Here is a 19,698-nt window from a genome sequence, read left to right on the forward strand (position 1 = left end):
TGAAGTATAAAGTAACAACTTGTAACCCATTGTGCTAAAAACAGGGCAATGCACTATTCTTCCATCTTTCATGGTATCTGTGTGTTGAAATGTACTTGATCCAAATGTTGAAGACAGATGTATTTAAAAGGTGATTAAAAGGAAATAGTATTTGTAAATCTAAAAGTAAAAATGTTTTAAAATTATGGAGCCAAAAAGACGGCATCTTCACTTCAACAAAATTATGAGTCATTAAGTGTTTTAAAAAATATTTTATTTTGGCTGGGCACAGTGGCTCACACCTATAATCCCAGCACTTTGGGAGGCCAAGGTGGGCAAATCATCTGAGGTCAGGATTTAGAGACCAGCCTGGCCAACATGGCGAAACCCTGTCTCTACTAAAAGCACAAAAATTAGCCGGGTATGGTGGCGGGCACCTGTAATCCCAGCTACTCAGGAGGCTGAGGCAGGAGAATTGCTTGAACCCAGGAGGCAGAGGTTGCAGGGAGCCGAGATGGTGCCACTGCACTCCAGCCTGGGCAACAAGAGCAAGACTCTGTCTCCAAAAAAAAAAATTATTCATTTTAAAGATGTAAGTAGTTTACCAACAATTATTATATATGTAGAAAATGCTAAAGATTCCTCTAAAAGACCACTGATCTGATAAATGGCATCAGTAAAGTTTCAGGATACAAAATCAACATGCAAAAAATAACTCAATCCCATTTACAATAGCCACACACACACACACACACACAAATACATCTGGCCAAGGAGGTGAAAGAGCTCTAGAAGAACTACAAAACACCGCTGAAAGAAATCACAGATGAAACAAATGAAAAAACAACCCATGCTCATGGATTGGAAGCGTCAAGTCATTAAAATGCCCATAATGCACAAAGCAATCTACAGATTCAATGCTATTCCTATCAAATTACCAATGTCTTTTTTCACAGAATAGGAAAAAACCATCCTAAAATTTATATGCAACCAAAAAAGAGCCCAAATAGCAAAGTAATCCTAAACAAAAAGAACGAAGCTGGAAGCTTCACATTACCCAACTTTAAAATATACTACAAGGCTATCGAACCAAAATAGCATGGGACTGGTACAAAAACAGACACACAGAACAATGGAACAGAATAGAGAACCTGGAAATAAAGCCGCACACCTACAACCTACTGATCTTCAACAAAGTAAACAAAAATAAACACTGGGGAAAGGATACTTTATTCAATAAATGATGCTGGGAAAACTGGCTAGCCATATGCAAAAGAATGAAACTCAATCTCTACCTCTCACCATATACAAAAATTAACTCAAGATGGATGAAAGACTTAAACGTAAGACCTCAAACTACAAAACAAAACAAAACAAAACAAAACAAAAAATTCCTAGAAGAAAACCTATGAAAAACTCTTCTGGACATTGGCCTAGGCAAAAAAATTATGACTAAGACCTCAAAAGTAAATGAAACAAAAAGAAGAATTGACAATTGGGACCTAATTAAACTAAAGAGCTTCTGCCCTGCAAAAGAAACCATCAACAGGGCAAACAGACAACCTAGAGAAAAGGAGAAAATACTTGCAAACTATGCATCCAACAAAGGACTAAGAGATGTTGTTGAGGATGCAGAGAAAGGGAATGCTTATAAACAGAATATAAATTAGTTCAATCCCTGTGGAAAGCAGTTTGGAGAAGAACTAAAAGTAGAACTGGATAATCCCACTACTGCGTAGCTACCCAAAGGAAATCATTCTACCGAAAAGACACTTGCCCTTGTATGTTTACTGTGGCATTATTTACAACAGCAAAGTCATGGAATCAACCTAGCTGTCCATCGATGGTGGAAGGGAGAAAGAAAATGTGGTACATATAGACCATGGAATACTACACAGCCATAAAAATGAAAACATGTCCTTTGTAGCAACATAGATTTAGCTGGTGGCCATTATCCTAAGTGAATTAAAAGAGAAATAGACAAATACTGCATGTTGTCACTTATAAATAGGAGCTAAACAATGGGTATGCAGGGACATAAAGATATAAACTATAGCTACTGGGGAGTCCAAAATGGGAGGGAAGGAGGAAGCACAAGGGCTGAAAACCTACCTATTGTTTACTATAATCACTGTTTGGGTGATGGTTCAATAGACGCTCAAACCACTGCATTATACAATATATTCATGTAACAAACCTCCACATGTACTCCTCAAATCTAAAGCAAAAAAAAAAAAAAAAATTTAAAGATTAATGGTAAACTAGAACCTATTAGAGCTATACGGGGTCAGAATCTTTAAAATAGATTATGTTCTAGGTTCACGATGAGCAGTTAGTGGCAATCAAAGGACATAAACCATTCCAAGTTATAGAACTTTCAGAACAAGTAAAATAGGAAATAAAAATTGGGGCTTGCTATATTTAAATTCTTATTATACTTTCTAAAGTCACTGTCTTCATTCTTCTATAAATTATTTGAATATAACGTTAAAATATAAAAACTAACAAATTGTATCCATCAGATGACTATATTTTCTGGGAAAGTTTAGGTCAAGGAAGAAATAATCATTATTGTCAAATGCTGTTGAGACATCTACTAAGATGAGTGAAAATCACCCAACAGTTTTTATGTTACAATTTTAACCATACTGTCCAGAAATACCTTAGATTCACATAACTCCAGTGAGGGGATTAGAACAGATAAAAATCCTGACTTCGTATGTTTGATGCATTAAACATAGCTTTTATTTTCAGTTCTCTAGGACAGTTATTCCTTATATCCATATTCACAGATTTCAGGGATTATGACTGGGACATCTTTGGGGACTATTATTCTACCTAACATAGGCAGAAAATGAAAAAAAAATCCAGTGACAAAAGGAATATAAAATATCTCATTAAAAATTTTTAGGCCAGGCGCGGTGGCTCAAGCCTGTAATCCCAGCACTTTGGGAGGCGGAGACGGGCGGATCACAAGGTCAGGAGATCGAGACCATCCTGGCTAACATGGTGAAACCCCGTCTCTACTTAAAAAATACAAAAAACTAGCCGGGCGTGGTGGCGGGCGCCTGCAGTCCCAGCTACTCGGGAGGCTGAGCCAGGAGAATGGTGTGAACCCGGGAGGTGGAGCTTGCAGTGAGCTGAGATCCGGCCACTGCACTCCAGCCTGGGCGACAGAGCGAGACTCTGTCTCAAAAAAAAAAAAAAGAAATTTATATTGGCTGCATGTTAAAAAGATATTATTTTGGATATATTAGGTTAAATAACATATATATTTTTTAAAAAAGACAGGGTCTCACAATGTTGCCCAAGCTGAATGTGGCTAATGTGGCTGCATAACTAAATTTTTTATTTTAATTAAAATAGCCATGTATGTCTAATGGTGACCACGTTGGACAACATAGCTAAAGACATTTTTAGTTCCCTATACTTCAGGTGAGATGCAAACAGGTGGCTGATGATGATTTGGCTACTGTTTTATGATTTATAACTTATGATCATTCTAGGCTTAGTTATCTTCCATATCTTTCCTTAGAACATATTTTCTTATCCACTGATCCTTTTAAGCCTATTAAAATACCTAATCAAAATAAAATATTTAAGAAAATAAAGACTAAGGTAAAAAATAATCACTCAGCAAAGCTTACTTGCTTAGCTTATATTTATTCAACAAACAAATATTTGTGCATTTATTTGTATACAAATGAATATCTGTAAATATTCACATATATTTATCTAACAAATAGCTGAATAAATAAGTGAATTAATTGAAGGAGTGTTAATAATTCTCATTTTCTATGAGGTTTTAGTTGATTTAACTCACTCTAATTTTTTAAAATATGTTGCTAAACCATCTCTGCCCTTACTGTTATCTAATTTCTTTGACAAAGATCAAAATTTCCAACATTGTACTTTATCATGACTATCTCTTCAGTTTAGTAAAGGCTGTGTTCAGAATTTATCCATAAACAAAATTGAAAAAAACAGTAACAAAACTTTGGGGTTTCATAGGAAAATTAAAAAGTTTTAGGAGGATACTGAGATTCATTATCTCAGTTGATCAGAATATAAATTTCGGATTAAAATGTGATTCTTACAAGAAGCAGTTAAAACACTAGGAACATAGATAATGGAAAACCAAAAGTCAAGAATACATTAATAATGTTGAATAGAAACTGTCTTATTTCGGGTGGCCTTTTTCTTCTTTTTCCATTTTCCCATGACAACTTCCGAATCATTTTTTGCAAGGTAGTTAATAATGTTAGTGATAATAGCAATAAAAACATGAAAATGGCAACTAAGATAAACTGTTTACTTTGTACCAGGCACTACTATACTAGATACTTTATGTATGTTAGCTCACTTGAATTGTACAAAAACACTATCAAGTAAGCACTATTTTTATCTTCATTTGTCAGATGAATAAACTGAACTTTAAATAGGCTACATCATATTCCAAGGTTAAATAGTGTGGCATACATAGACTGGTTTAGAACCAGGTCTTTTCACTTCAGAAAAACATCTGTAATTACTATTGGATTTCACTTATTCCTTTCCAGAACACAGGAAAAACTCCTATGCTTGGTAGAAATTTCCATGCCCATGCAATAGAGACTTAACCTAGGCCAAGTATCTCACATGAGGTCACAAATGAGACCTGGGAAGCAAGTGGCAATGGTTCATCACATTGTATCACTACCATAGGAAAGATTAAAGTAGATACTGCTGCTGATTTTTTGCTACATGACCACTTAGCAACCATATAAAATCAAATAGCATCAGATACCTCAACTCTCTGATTCCATAGTGTTTTCTAGTATTCCTATAAAATATATTTAAATATTTAAAATAAAGATTTTACACATTAGAAAGGGGCTTTTTCAAACAAAATATAATGAAGTGCTAAATTTCATGTTTCAGATATTAAGTGCTACCAGAATTTGAAAGGGACACATTTGCACAGTCTGGTGTGGAAAATGAAAGCACCGAATCCCCCTATCTTTTTTAAGAGATCACATGGAAAAGATTCCCTAAGTCTCCCCAAATACATTTTTCTTACATATCCCAACTCTTTGCTGCCCCACATAGTCTTCAATGTTAAAAGACCAATTCATTAATAGATATTGATAAAAGCAACTCACACACACACACACACACACACACACACACAAAAACTGGCAAACTTCTGAACATGGAGCCTTCTAGGATTTCTTGCCTCTAGCAGATGCTTTGCGTTCTCTCATCACCTACACAATGGAGAAACAAAAGTAGGATCCATGTTTTAGTAATGCAAGTAATAAACTAACCTGCTGGACTTTTTCATACTTGCAAGTGGTCTACAGACCATTCTGGCAATGAGTATGAGTCAACAGTGACCATTAAACACTACTTCTCAAGGGCCCTGGACAGGACCAGCTGTCTTGTTCCAGACTTCTGGAATCAAAAAGGTTAGAGTGTGAAGGCCTTTAGAGGTCACTTAATCTATTTCAGAAAGTGTTTCCCACTCCGTCTTACTGTTTAAACATTTGTAGTGATAGAAAACTCCTTAACTCACAAGGCAGCCAGTTCCATCGTGTGTATGTGTTGATGGGGGATGGGAGTAGTACAGGCTGAAAAAAGCTAGTCTAATGCTGCCGCTTCATCATACACTATAGGAAATAACATTCATATTTTTTTCTCTTCTCCTGGCTCAGCACCAGTTCAAACTTTGCTGCCTCCTCAAGGTATGTGATTTCCAGACTATTAACAGATCCTTGTCACCCACTTTATAATATGTTCACTCGTCAAATTTATTTATTTAACTGGCTTAAAAAACATTAGCATCTTCTATTAAAAAAAAAATACAGCATCCATAAATTCTCCAAATTCGACCACAGTCGAATTTTTCATTCAATGCAGATATTGACTATGTATATGTCTTTCTTAACAAAAATAAATCAGTAAGCCGAGTGCAGTGGCTCACACCTGTAATCCCAACACTTTGGGAGGCTAAGGCAGGAGGATCACTTGAATCCAGGAGTTCAAGACCAGCCTCAGGAACACAGTGAGACCCCACCTCCATAAATAATTTTAAAAATTAGCTGGGTATGGTGGCACACACATGTAGTCCTATTTACTTGGGAGGCTGAGGTGGGAGGATCGCTTGAGCCCAGGAGGTCAAGGCTGTAGTGAGCTGTGATCATGCCACTGCACTCCAGCTTAGGTGACAAAGCATGGCCTTGTCTCCAAAATAGTAGTAAATAGGTTCCCATCTGTGAGGAATCATTAAAATAATGACATATTATTAGCCATTTCTCATCTTGTCTTCTCTCACCCGAAGCAAAAAGTATTTTTATAGAAATGTGGTTTTTGGTGATGTCATCAAATCTATCACAGTAACACCAACTGTTTAAGTATTAATACTGTATCACAAAATACTATGTAGCCATTAAAAAAACAATAGCACATTGATAGGGAATGATCTCTAAGACATAAAAGTGAAAACAGCAAGGTACAGAAGAGTATTATAGAACATTATCATTTCTGTGTTTCAGGGGTGTGTATGTGTGTATGTGTGGGGGGTATGTCTGCAAGCACATAATGGCTATGAAAGAATATGTAAGAAAACTGATAACCATGGTTATTTCACAGGAGGGAAACTGGCAGGGACAAGAATTGAAGAAACACATTTGTATTGTGGTTTGGTACTCTCTACACCTTACAGAATACTATGGGAAAAAAAAAAGGAAAGGAAGGGAAGGGAGGGGATGGGAGGAGGGAGGGGAGGGGAGGAGGGAGGGGAGGGGAGGAGGGAGGGGAGGGGGAGAGGGAAGGGGAAGGGGAGGGGGAGAGGGAAGGAGAAGGGGGAGGTGGAGAGGGAGGGGGACGGGTGAAAGGAAGGAAGGAGGGGAGGAGGGGAGGAAGGAAAGAAGGAAGGGAAGGAGGAAGGGAGGGAGGGAGGGAGGGAGAGAGGGAGGGAAGAAGGAAGGAGAGAGAGAGAGAGAGATGGAAATCATTTTGGGTGCTGGAGAGGGGACAGTGGAGTCTATGTAAGAGGAGTCTCAGCTTCCAAGAGCTGAGTGAAAAAGCCAGCTCCCTCTCTCTCATTTTTTCCTAAGCAAGCCTTTCTGCCCTAAATTGCTGTTTAGTAACAACTAGGTGGGGAACCCACTGTATCTCATGAGAACATCGCACTCTAGGAATGTCTCTGCAATTATGGCTTAATTTTATTAAATCCTAATTGCTCTCGAATATAAATTTGGATATTCCTTTTCACAAAATATACAGCTACATAGATCCTACTATTCCCATTATAGCAATATCAAGCAAAAAACACTATTCCAGTGTAAAATGACACTATCAAAAGTCACACTATTGGCTTTCTTTTAACACTGCACACCAACTGCCAAAATCGAAGAAATCTGACAATGAATATACGTGCTACTTTGCTAATAAATAAGTCAAAAGTTTCAGTTTTAAGGGAAAAAAAGGAGGAAATAAAGACATGTAATACTAAATTTAATTAGACATTTAATAAGTATAGTATCCGTAGTTAACAAGGCAAAACGATCCTTTCAGTTCTAGCTGCAGTTTATTTAAAGACTACAATTTTACTACTTAAGAGCAAGTCCTATGGAGGTGTTATCTCACCATTTATATTTTCACAACACTTATGATATTGCTATCACACTCTTAAAATAAATGAAAGCCCATGTCACATTTCAGACCAACATAATGTTACAGACTCTATTTTTATTTCTGAAGATAAACATTAAAATACTTCTGAATTGCTCACTTTCTTCTTGCAATGTTGAACATAAAAAAAAGTAAAAGACTAAGAGTTTTCTTAAAAGTCCCAGGTATACTTGAAAAGCAGAGGTTTAATCACTTGGTTTTAAAACTAGTAACTAGAAAATATAGCATTATAAAATTGTGACAACAACAGCATCTTATGACAAAATTATTATGCTTTTAATTTTCTATTAAATTGTGATGTATTAGCTTGCTACTTTAAAGATTAGTCTGTGTATAGAATGAATTTAGTGGTGCATATAATGAGACAAGAAGGTAGAAGGCTGAACATGAAAAGATTATTTTACATTGTAGTGCATGAGTTATTTGATAATTCTAACACAGTACAAAAGCAAGCTTCTCTCTAGATGGATCATGGTTCAGTTAACATCACTGAATATCTAATACCTCCAACTCAATTAATTCTCACCTGATTAAGATCAGGCTGATATTCAAACTAAATCATCTCTCCAGTCAAGTAGAAATCAATATTTCTGATTTTACTTTTAAATTACAATAGAAAATAAAATGCATGCATCTTCAATATGCCACGAGTAGATTTTCTATTCTAGTCTACCATAGCATGGATAACACAGTTGATTAAAGAATTATTCTAATTTGAGCACCAATATGTAGCAGAATCTGATTAATTTGAACACAGAGATGGAGTAAAGTAATTAAATATATCTTACACAGGGCAAATAGAAAATTGACATAAAATAAACTTGACTTGTTTAAAACAAACCTCACTGTTTATCAGCTCAAGTAGTTAGGAATACAGTTTTATTAAAGACTGATTATGCTCAGAGAAGAGGCTTGTTTCAGGCACAGATATTTGTAAGGTAGGTAAAGAAACAGCTCTTTTGCATCATACTCTTTCCACCACCACTGCCTCCAAAATCATGCATGTGCTTAAAAACAACCAAATTATTTCTATAGACTTTCCCAGAAAAAAAACAGAATATACTGACCCATCTTTGTTGAGCAGGGAAATTAGTGAATCCAAGAATAAAATACTTACATATTTGCAACTGTTACTACTAAACAGAACATGAAATAGATGTTCCTCCTCTTTTATTTCTTAATTAACTTCAAATTTAAGATAGAGAAGAAGAGTAAATTATTTGTTGGATTAATTGAATAGAAATGATTTTTGGCTTGTTAGCAAACTCAAAAATTCAGACGAAAACGTTCAAATTTTAAAAAATGTATTTAAGAGAGCAGAACCACAGATAAATGTACCCTTTATTAGAGTTAAAAATAATTTAGAGAATACTTAGTATGTACTAACATTGCATACTATACATCTTTATTATAGATGTAATATGTATACTTTATATATAAAAATACATTTTATATAGAATATTACATATAAAATATAATTTACTATTTCTAAACCTCACAAACTAGGTTATTAACCATGTACTAAATATTCATGGGTGTTACTTACCTCAGATGTGCTTTTCCTAGTGTCTTAGATATATATCCCTTCACAGAAAAAGTATGAGGAGCCAAGAATTAAGCAAAGTAATCTGGAAGCATAGATTTCCAAAATTCATATCCAATGAGTCATACAAGTTACCTATAGATTATAATTAAGGACATAAAAATCAAAACCTGACAGATCGGATACTCTCCAAGACTGTAGACTCAGGCTGGGCTACCTATGCAACTTGGAAGTTGACCCATTTGCATGTTAAACACAAAAGAATATTCTTTACCTTCACAAAAGGCTCCATCCTGTTTTTCTTGAACCAGAACAACAGCTCAGTTTGCTTTTCTTACTTATGACTGAAGCACAATTTCAGAGAAATATGTTTTTGTACATAAACATATCTATCTGTATATATATTATGTATATATAAATACATAATGTGTGTGTGTGTATAAATACATGAACAGTGTAAGCACAAAAACTGTAATGAACCACTACAACACATGTCCATGTTTAAAGGTACAGCTGTTACTTTATTTGAGATCATTGTTTGTCTTGTAGGACTGGAAATACAGAATCATCAGATCTGAGGATTTACCTTTTTTCTAAGCTGGAATTTTTGTTTTATGTAAAATCTCACAATTTTAAATAGCTAACTTTGTTTTCTAAAATACTGCAGAGGAAAAACATGTCTGCGTAATGGCTCCCAGCTGAAGGCTGATGGTCTGTGTCATTGCTGGAAAAACATTTCAGCTCTAAAATAATTAAACACTTGTGGTTATTTCCACAAAAACTGCTATCACCCACACAACAACTATTAAAGCAGAGGTCTCCATAATTATATTCTAAATAGCATTGTAGAACCTAGGACAGAGGAATTAAATGGAGACTTTTCCCATCTCTAATTCCACAGGCCTCATTCTCTTCCATGGTCCTATGAGGCTGCCACAGTAATGGTGGCTGTAGTACATTTCAACAGGGATTCAGATGGGCCCTTAGCTAAAAGTTTACATTTTCTTTAAGCCCAACTGATTGTCTTATGAATCAGTTATTAAACTTCTCTAAATGTATGCTCCAAGAAGCACTTTAGGTAAGAATGTTTCATTTGAATGGATGCTACTTTAAAACGCTAACTTACCAAATATGTATTCAGCTATCAAATAGTTTGTCTGTTGCCCTCAAGAAGTCTCCAATGGAGCAGCAAGGCAGTGACATATTTAAAATTAAACAAAGAAACAAATAAATAAATAAAACAGCAATTCTGGAAAGATGGCAAGAAATATCACACAGCAGTAAAGACTGATAGCCCAAGGAGGCCACATAAGTAACTAATAAGAGTTTGAAGGTGGAAGGACTACTTCCACCAGGCTACTAGAAGGGCAGCACAAAATTCAAGGAGGTATTCCCACATTTGCAAAAACAGATGGAAGAGTGCCAAGAAATGTAAAACAACAAACATTACTTGTTTCCCTATTACTCTATTAAATAATCGGAGAATACAAACAATGAAATAATTATTTAAAATATTTCTAACAAGTTCACATTGTTAGAATTCAAGATAATACATGTTAAATAAGTCAAAGTCATAGCAGTTGGTCTTAGAAGCTACTTAGAAGACATTTTTAAATAAGAATTTACTTGTGTTCTACATTTTATTAGTAACTTTTATTAAAATAATAAAAATAAACAATAAGACACAACTCATCTCAGGATCTGGAAATCCTGTTACGAAAACAAAAGGAAGTAAAGAAAGTGGCTGTCACAGTTTTATTTGTAAAATTCCACAAAGAATATTTTTAATTTTAAAACAGAATGTCAACAGGGTTGATTGAAATAAAGAGAAAGAAATTAATGCTAAATAATTACTAAGGAAGTTTTATTTATGGAAATGAATAATTCAGTGTTTTACAAAGTAAATTCAAGCAGCAGCTGCTTTGCTGACATTTAAGCTTAAAAGAGCTTCCTCAAAAATATACAAACTTTAAAACTAAAGAATCATCATATTTTTTTAATGTCAAACAGGAAGTTATTTCCTAAGTCATCTGGTTTTAGTATAAAATATTACATGGTTACAATGGTGATCAACCAACCATTTAAGGAGTCTCAGCATTACATTTTTCATAGGAAGTATCTGTCACATTCTAGTTTACTGAATATATGCATAATTCCTGGCCTGTTTAGTCTTACAACAGCTGGGGGCAGAGAGTAATTCAGATTTCTAACAATCTGTTCATATGTATGTGTACTCAGGGTTGTATTTTAAACTGTATTTCTTACTATGTTCCAGGTGAAAAGAAATGGAAAGTAACTGGTTTAGGGCATGAAAATTCTTATTCTATACAATAGGAGAAAAAGATCTCAAATAATACAGTTGACCCTTGAACAACACGGGTTTGAGTTGCACAGGTCCACTTATACGTGGGTTTTTTTTTCCCTCCAATAAATATCATTCCTTATCTGGGGGTTCCATATCCACAGTCAAACACAGACCAAAAATACAGTATTAATGGGATTTAGGTTTTGGTTTCCTGGGGAGGGACGGGCATCCTGTTACTAAACCCCTGTGGATAATGAGGGACAACTGTATATTCTTAATCCATTCTTTTGTTAAATATTTACTGAACATGTCTATGTACCAAGCCTGTTTTAGGTTCTAGGGACACAAGAGTAAAACAAACCAGGATCCCTTATTCTAAAAGGAGTATTGTGCAGTATGTTACAATGTGGTAAGAGTTACAGAAAAAGAGAGAGAAGTTAAGGGGTGTGGGAGGTTATAGGAGGAAGGACCTAGTAGGTTACATTTTCAGTAGGGTCAGCCAGGTAGGCCCCTCTAAGGAGATTTTTGGGGGAAAACTTAAAGGAAGTAAATAAAGCAGTAACATAATTTTTATAGCCAGTGATGTGATACAGATACTGAAGTTTCTAATTCTATACAAGACATATTTTTTAAACATTTTCAAGGAAAATGGGCATGAAGAAAAAAATAACTGTGGATAAGAACAAATTTTCATATGAATTCCTAAACACAATATGGATAAGGTAGCCTAGTCTAAAGAGAAGGCATAGCTACTAATGCCAATGTAGAAGTACCTAAGTTACTCTTGTGGGAATCAGATAGGGCTTAATTTCACAATGTCACTAAAATGAAAGTAAAGGCTAAGGAGACAAAAGACATACATTAAAAAATGGCTTAAACACTTAAGAGTAAAAATGAGCTCACGTTAAAATGAATCTGTTAGAAAAACATTATTCACTAAGGGTATTTCTGGGGTAGCACAGGGTGAACACCACATTCTTTGCTCCTTCAAGTCAACAGATTGTTTTGTTTTGTTTTCATAAAGTAATAATAATAATAATCAGCACCGTAAACTAAGCATCTATGTAACTTCTCCATGGGTAACAAAGAAAGAAGGGTTCAGTTACTACCCAAAGCCTGAGTTCTAATATAACCAGCTCTCTGAGTAATAGGCAACACGAATCCTGTCTGATGTTTTGGACAAATCTAGAAGTAACCACATTAGCATGCACTAAGAACCTAAGTCCTCTATTTTACCTAACTCAACGAACACAAACAGATTTCCTAAACTGAAAATGGGAAAAATAATTAAAGAACCACAAGTTAAAAAAGATTTTTTTAATTCATAAAAATGACTGAAATACAACAAATTTAGGATTTCTGGTATTATTACTTTATGTTGACTTTAACTTCCCTATATCAGTTTCCATTAGCTTTTTAACTCACAACTAAAGCATTTTATTTTTATTTATGTAATACAAACAGATTAATAAACTTCTGGTACTCACTACTGTTTATGTAGCTATATAAGTTCCTCCTCTTACTTAGTTTGTGAAATCCTATGGAAAATTCTTCCAAATCCATCTAACATCTGCAATGTTTCACAAAAATTTATTTGTCCTGTATTGTAAAAGAGAAATATTTATTTCACATGACAAAAAGGAAATACTATCCCCAAATTTTGCTACTTAACAATTACACAATGTGCAACTTTAGAAGCCAATTCTGTAAGAAAATAAAGCAATTATAAAAATTTTTTCCACATTAAGGGGGGTAAATTTTGTATACATAACCACTGAATAAAGTTCTCCTGACTGCAATTCATTTATATAACTTTTTTGACAGAGCTCACTCACATAACTGCTCCACAGTTATGTACCATTAATAGGCATACTGAAGTTATGGTAGAGCAGATGATCCTGTTACAGCACTTTCTATATAACCAGACATTAATATTTTAAAGGCCATTTTACAAAAATCACTGCCTAATATTTATTCTAACCAATTAAAATAAGTTCTTCAAAAATAGCAATTATTCTCTTCTTTTATTTGAAATCCATTTAGTTCAAATTTAATCTTACATGTAAAATATAAAAGGTCTGAGGAAGAAAATTAACAAAGATTTTACAGAACTAAAAAGGTTTTCAAGTTAAAAAAAGGAATACTTGTAGCCAGGCACAGTAGCTCACACATTTAATCCCAGCATTTTGGGAGGCTGAGGCAGTTGGATCGCTTGAGCTCAGGAGTTTGAGACCAGCCTGGCCAACATGGTGAAACTCGGTCTCTACTAAAAATGCAAAAATTAGCCAGGCATGGTGATGGGTATCTGTAATCCTAGCTACTTAGAGGCTGAGGCAGAAGAATCACTTGAACCCAGGAGGCAGAGGCTGCAGTGAGCTGAGACCACACCACTGTACTCCAGGATGGGTGACAGAGAGAGATTCCATCTCAAAAAAAGAAAGACTACTTTTAAAAGATGTCTGTTTTGTTTTAAAATCTAGAACCTAAGCCTCAAAAGCAAATTTTCGTTAAAGATGAATATCTTCTTGATATCTTACAATCATCTACCTCAAACTTAATGTGTCCAGGTTCACTGTTTCTTACAAATCATTTGAAATCAAACTCCTGGCATCATCATGTTTCTCTTCAGTGGTCTTCTCTTCAGTTACCAAGTTCTGCCAAAGCTCCCTTTGATGCTTCCCGTTCTGTCACCTCCCCGGTCACCCGAAAAAAAAAAATTGTCCCTCTATTTGTAGGTTAATCAAATGGAAAGCATCCCTTTTTTCTAATATCAACTCCTCCATCCAGCTTGAGCCCATATACAGAACCACCACGGTTTTTTATCTCTCATGTCACCCAGGCAGACCCGGGGAAGAAAACAGAACTATATGAAATTAAAAGGATGCAAAGTAATAGAACTACTGCACTTACCTACCCACAAAATTATTATTTAGAGATGTGTAGGAAATCACTAAAGGCATGATTAGCATATATAGATATAAGAGAGAACTAATTGGAGATTCAAAATACTCTCAATAGTATGGCCAACCAGGGCAAAAAGTGTTTAAAGGTAAAATTTACTTGGATACATGCGAATTCCTACATTTAGGTTAAAAATACTTCCAAGTTTTAGAATAGAATGACATTTTATAAATTCAATGTGAATCAACAACTTGATGAAGTACGACAGAACAACTAAACCAATCTTAATTATCAGTGCTGCAATCACAACTGCACAGTACTCACAGCACATCTATGTTCATTTCTGCAGACCATATTTTTAGATAAATCTTGATAAATAAGTACGTTCCTATGGAAAGGCAATAAAGAGATTAAGAAGTCTTTTTAAAAACCATAATGTTCACAAACACCATATTATATACTAACCACATCTTAGAAATCTACCTAGGGCATCTACGGGAAAACAGAAAATATTTAAATTTAGCCAGAAAAGAAAACTCAAGAAAGGGAATGAGACTGTTATCACCAAAGTAAGCTGAAGTAAAAATCTAGGTGACCTTAAATATAAGAGCTTAGGCTTGATCCTATAAGCAGTGGGGAATGACATAAACTAAACTGATCAGTTCAAAAAGCTTTACCTAGCAACAACATTTAGGATAAGGGTAAAATCAGGGAAGAAGGAGAAAAAGAAATTTTCTAGATAGAAAAAAACTAGTCTTCATGCTAATAAAACAACTGAAAAGATATTGAAGGCAGTTTTGGGTAAAACTGCAAGATATTGTAAGCTCTTAAACTCTTCCTCAATATTCTATAAGATAAACAAGAGTTTTAAAAAGACAAAAATTGGCTAGCTGCCACTATGCCATAAAAGGGGGATAGTATCATACTACAAATTTCGAAACGTAGGAAAAAAGGAAAGATTTTGGCAAGGCTCAGCATGCCATGGATCCTAGCCCCTAGAATGCACTGGGGAAAGAAAATGAGTTCAAATATCTTGCAAATTTCCACTAAAAAACACTCCTCGTTTTTGAGAGAAGTAGACTAAGGGCATAAATAGCCCAGAGAAAAATAAAACAAAACAAAAGAAAAACATTTAGTATAAAAAAACCTCTACCCACCTTCAAAGGATTTCAGCAGGGGCTAGAAAAACCACCAGGGTATGCCATTTTTCAGGGATCCACACTTAATAGAGAAGATAACCCAAAGGTAACCCCACAGAAAAGAGGAAACATTCCTGAAGGCTACCTAACAAAAACAGTGCATTGGCCATGTGCTCCCTCTCCCCCTCCCTCAGGCTTCAGGAAAGTACATAAAAGAACACCCCAGCCTTCACAATATAGCCCACAGGAGAAAACAAACATCAGAAAAAGGTGGCAGAAGTGTTAAAGAGCATTCACCCACAATTTTTCAGAGAAACAGCAAGGCAACTCTGCAAACATGCCTAAGGAAAAGAAGATTCATCTCAAATGTCACACTCTATTAGAACTTAATAAAAACATAAATTCAAGAAAACTAGACTTCAAGGAATAGTTGATAAAACAGAGTGAGATGACAGAAGAGATAAACTGAAGACCAAAACAAATCCATAACAGTGCTAATAAATATATCAGAAACATAAAACGAATAGCATAGACACAGCTAAAATTCAAATGAAAAATTCTATTTAAATTACTCAAGATAATCACAGTAAGTATCACAGGGGAAAAAAGGTTAATACAAACACAGAGAAAACCAAGGCATGGTAGGCAACTATTGTGGAAGACGGCTTCCAAGATGGCCTCCAATGATCCCAGCTTCCTATTGTTAATGTCCTTCATGTCCATGTCACCCCTCCTATTAAGTAGGCTAAACCTACTGATCTGCTTCTAACCAAGAATATGGTAATGCAGATAGGATGTCACTCCCTATGACTGAGTTACAAAAGGCTGTGGCATGTCTTACCAGATGTTCTCTCTCGTCTTCTTGGCTTGCATGTTTTGATGAAGTAAACTGCCATGTGGAAAGGGCTCATGTGAGAAGGAAGCGAGGCTATCAACCCAACATTCTACAGGAGACTGAATGCTGCCAACCATGAGTGAGCTTCAAAGCAGATCCTTCCCCAGTCAAGGTTTCGGATGAGACCACAGACCCTCCTTAGCCAACACATTAATTGCAGCCTTGTGAGAAACTGAAGCAGAGGACCCAGTTGTCATACCTAGATACATGCCTCGCAGAAACTATCAGATTAATAAATATGTGCTCTTTTAAGCCACTACATTTTGGAATAATTAGTTATGCAGTAAATAACATCAAATGTTAATTTTTGTTTTAAAGTTCCAAGGATGATTGGTTATCTCTGAGGAAAAAAATTCCCCCCAAAAAAGGAAACAAAAAACATTTTAAATTACAATTTAGGAAAAGTTTTCTGATGGAAAAAAAAAAAAAAAAGTACAAACCAAAAGGGCACAGTATGTTCCAGAAAGAACTGATACAAGATATATCCCAGTTAAGCTTTCAAACTCAAGGATACAGAAAGAATTCTTCTAGGATCCAACCAGAAAAATCACATCATCTATGGTAGGGTGATTGCAAGGTGGGGTGGGGATGAAAATCAGGCTGCTCTCAGACTTCCCAGCACAACATTTAATGTCATAAAATACCGATGTAATGTGTATCTACAAAGTCCTGAGGTACAGAAAATATGACCTGACAATATTATATCCACTCTACATGTCACAAATGTATAAGGCAACAAGCAGTCATTCCCAACCATGAACGATATCAAGGATTCTAGAACCCAAAGACTCTTCTTAAATTAAATATTGGCAATAAAATCAAGCAACGGATCAAAAAAAAATTTTAAAGACAAAATGTGATGAGCACTGGATTTATAGTTACAGAAAAGAATATAAGTATTATAAGTTATGACAATGTAAAATTACAACTTACGGAAACTGGGACCTGAAAGAGAAAAGCTGGAGGAAGTATAATTGTACTTTCACACACAGGAATCACTCAATACTGTTCAAAATTAGAATACAGAGTTAAAACATAATTACTGAACCTTGTCAGTGGGTTTCATAATATGTTTTCTTATGATGGAGGCAAGTAACCTTTTATCAAGAAACATTTACATAAACTTTAGCAAACCTTTTGTTTTCTAAATTCCACTAAAAAAATAGTGTATATAATATAATCCCTTTGTATTATCCTTTTGTTCCCAGAGAGATGTCTGTATTTGTGAATGGTAGAATTTAGAGTAATTTTTGGAAGGCATTTCATATTTTCTGTATTACTTATATGACTTGAATAAAAGCATGATGTTATTTTCCCCCACAACAATAAAATGCAGGAAGGAAGGAAATACTGAATGCCTGAACTAGAGTAGATATATTGAAAATGAAGTCTCACATATTGTTAGAAAGATTCCTGCATTGGTAGTAGTTAACCTCACAGGCCTCATCTAACGTTTCTGAGACCACAGACCTTCTCCCTAAATAAAGATCTTTGCAGCATAAAAATCCCTGTTTTCTATTATATGAATTCTAAAATTCTTTGCCTGGCTTTCAAGGAGCACCAAAATATGACCCTAAACAGCAACTAAATTGTTTTATATAATTAAACTAATCTTCTCATTGTCCCACAAATATCTCATGTTATACTTGGCTTTTATATCTTACTACCTACTTGGAATATCTTCTAAATAAATAATTTAGGTGTTTCCATTTCACAGACTATTCCTTCCCCAATACTTAGTAAGATAAACAAAATGAATTTTAAAAAGAAACTATCTAAATGTTGTCTAACTAAAGTTTATTTTCTACACAAAATTCTTCCTTAAGTCTTAAAATTTAACTAAAATATTCTTTCAGAATTTTTAGAGTACTCAGAGACTTTTCTATATTGAAACATAACTCTAAATTAATACTGTTTTGTGACTGTATTAGTCTTAATTCAAAAACTTTAAAAAAACTCAAAGATATAAAAATTTTAACAATATATTAAGAAATTCATCAAAAAATTAAAAAGAAAATAAAAGAATGATACAAATAGACCTGACTGGAAATATGTTCTTAAACCTCTGAGATGGTCTTCCCAACTAAATATTTCATATTATATATTTTTAAAAGATAAGATTATGTATTTGTATAAAATGCTACAGTTTACAAAGTGTTTTAATAATCACTTTTTCATTTACTTCCAAAAACAATCTTACAATCATAATTATCCACAAAGGGACTGTGAGTATACTTAAAAACAAGAAACTATAAAAATAGTTATAAATTAAAATTTATATAATATTTATAAAATTTATAAAATTTATAAAATTTTTATAATAGTTATAAAATTTATAAAATTTATAAAAATTTTTATAATAGTTATAAAAAAAATTATAAAAAATATTAGTCAGTATGAAACAATTTATCAAACTTTATAAATTTATCACATAAATATATTCATCATAATCCTCTTTAACAACACAAAGCTACATTTGCAGGTAAGCAGCTAAAGCTTTCTTTTTTGTTTTTCCTCTCAACCACGATTTAAATGTTTGTATTCCTTATTTTAATATTCCAACACACAGTCAAAATGTGGCAGTTGCAGTTGTACATTTACCTTCAATAGTAACTATAAAACCTAAAATCATTTTTAACTGGGTCCTTCAGTAAGAGCCAAAATTTCCTAAAGAAACATTTAACACTTAATGTTACATTTATGGAAATGAGAAAGAGCAAGGTTAAGTCAATGTAAAAATGAATAAGCTTTAATGATATTCTTAACAGGATCTCCAGATACTTCTACCACAAGATGGAGATAAAGTAGATGTATTTACATATGTCAAAAATATATAATTTTATTAAATTATTTGATATCACTTGGCTCACAATCAGAAATATATGCTAACTTTATGATAAAGGTAAACTCACTTCACATGTAGTCACTTTTAAATATTTCCAAAATGTTCTTTTAATAAAATATAGACATATAACATTTTCATGTTTCATTTTACACAGGAAACTGCCAGCATTAAGGTATTTTTAAAAACACATTTAAGAAGATACATATATCAATACCAGACCTGTTCAATAAATTTTTTTGTAATGATGGAAATGACTGATGTCTGCGTTGTCGAATGTGGTATCCACAAGCCACATGCAGCTACTGAGCATTTGAAATGTGGCTAGTACCTTATGAGACTCAATTTTAAATTTTATATTTTAATTAATTTAAAATTAAATAGCCAATGTGACTACTGGCTAATATACTGGACAGCACA

At 34.2% G+C, this 19,698-nt stretch overlaps 1 protein-coding gene across 1 annotated transcript in view; it reads right to left on the bottom strand.

The window, feature by feature from the left end:
* The window catches only part of LOC105488958 (C-X9-C motif containing 1), an 80,013-nt gene that overhangs the window by 12,561 nt on the left and 47,754 nt on the right, over positions 1–19,698 (bottom strand). The window contains 2 exon segments of the mRNA XM_024795098.2: positions 12,989–13,025; positions 13,027–13,100. Coding sequence (XP_024650866.2) covers positions 12,989–13,025; positions 13,027–13,100 — 111 coding nt within the window.

Source organism: Macaca nemestrina, chromosome 2 (genome assembly GCF_043159975.1).
Source record: "Macaca nemestrina isolate mMacNem1 chromosome 2, mMacNem.hap1, whole genome shotgun sequence".
NCBI lineage: Eukaryota > Metazoa > Chordata > Mammalia > Primates > Cercopithecidae > Macaca > Macaca nemestrina.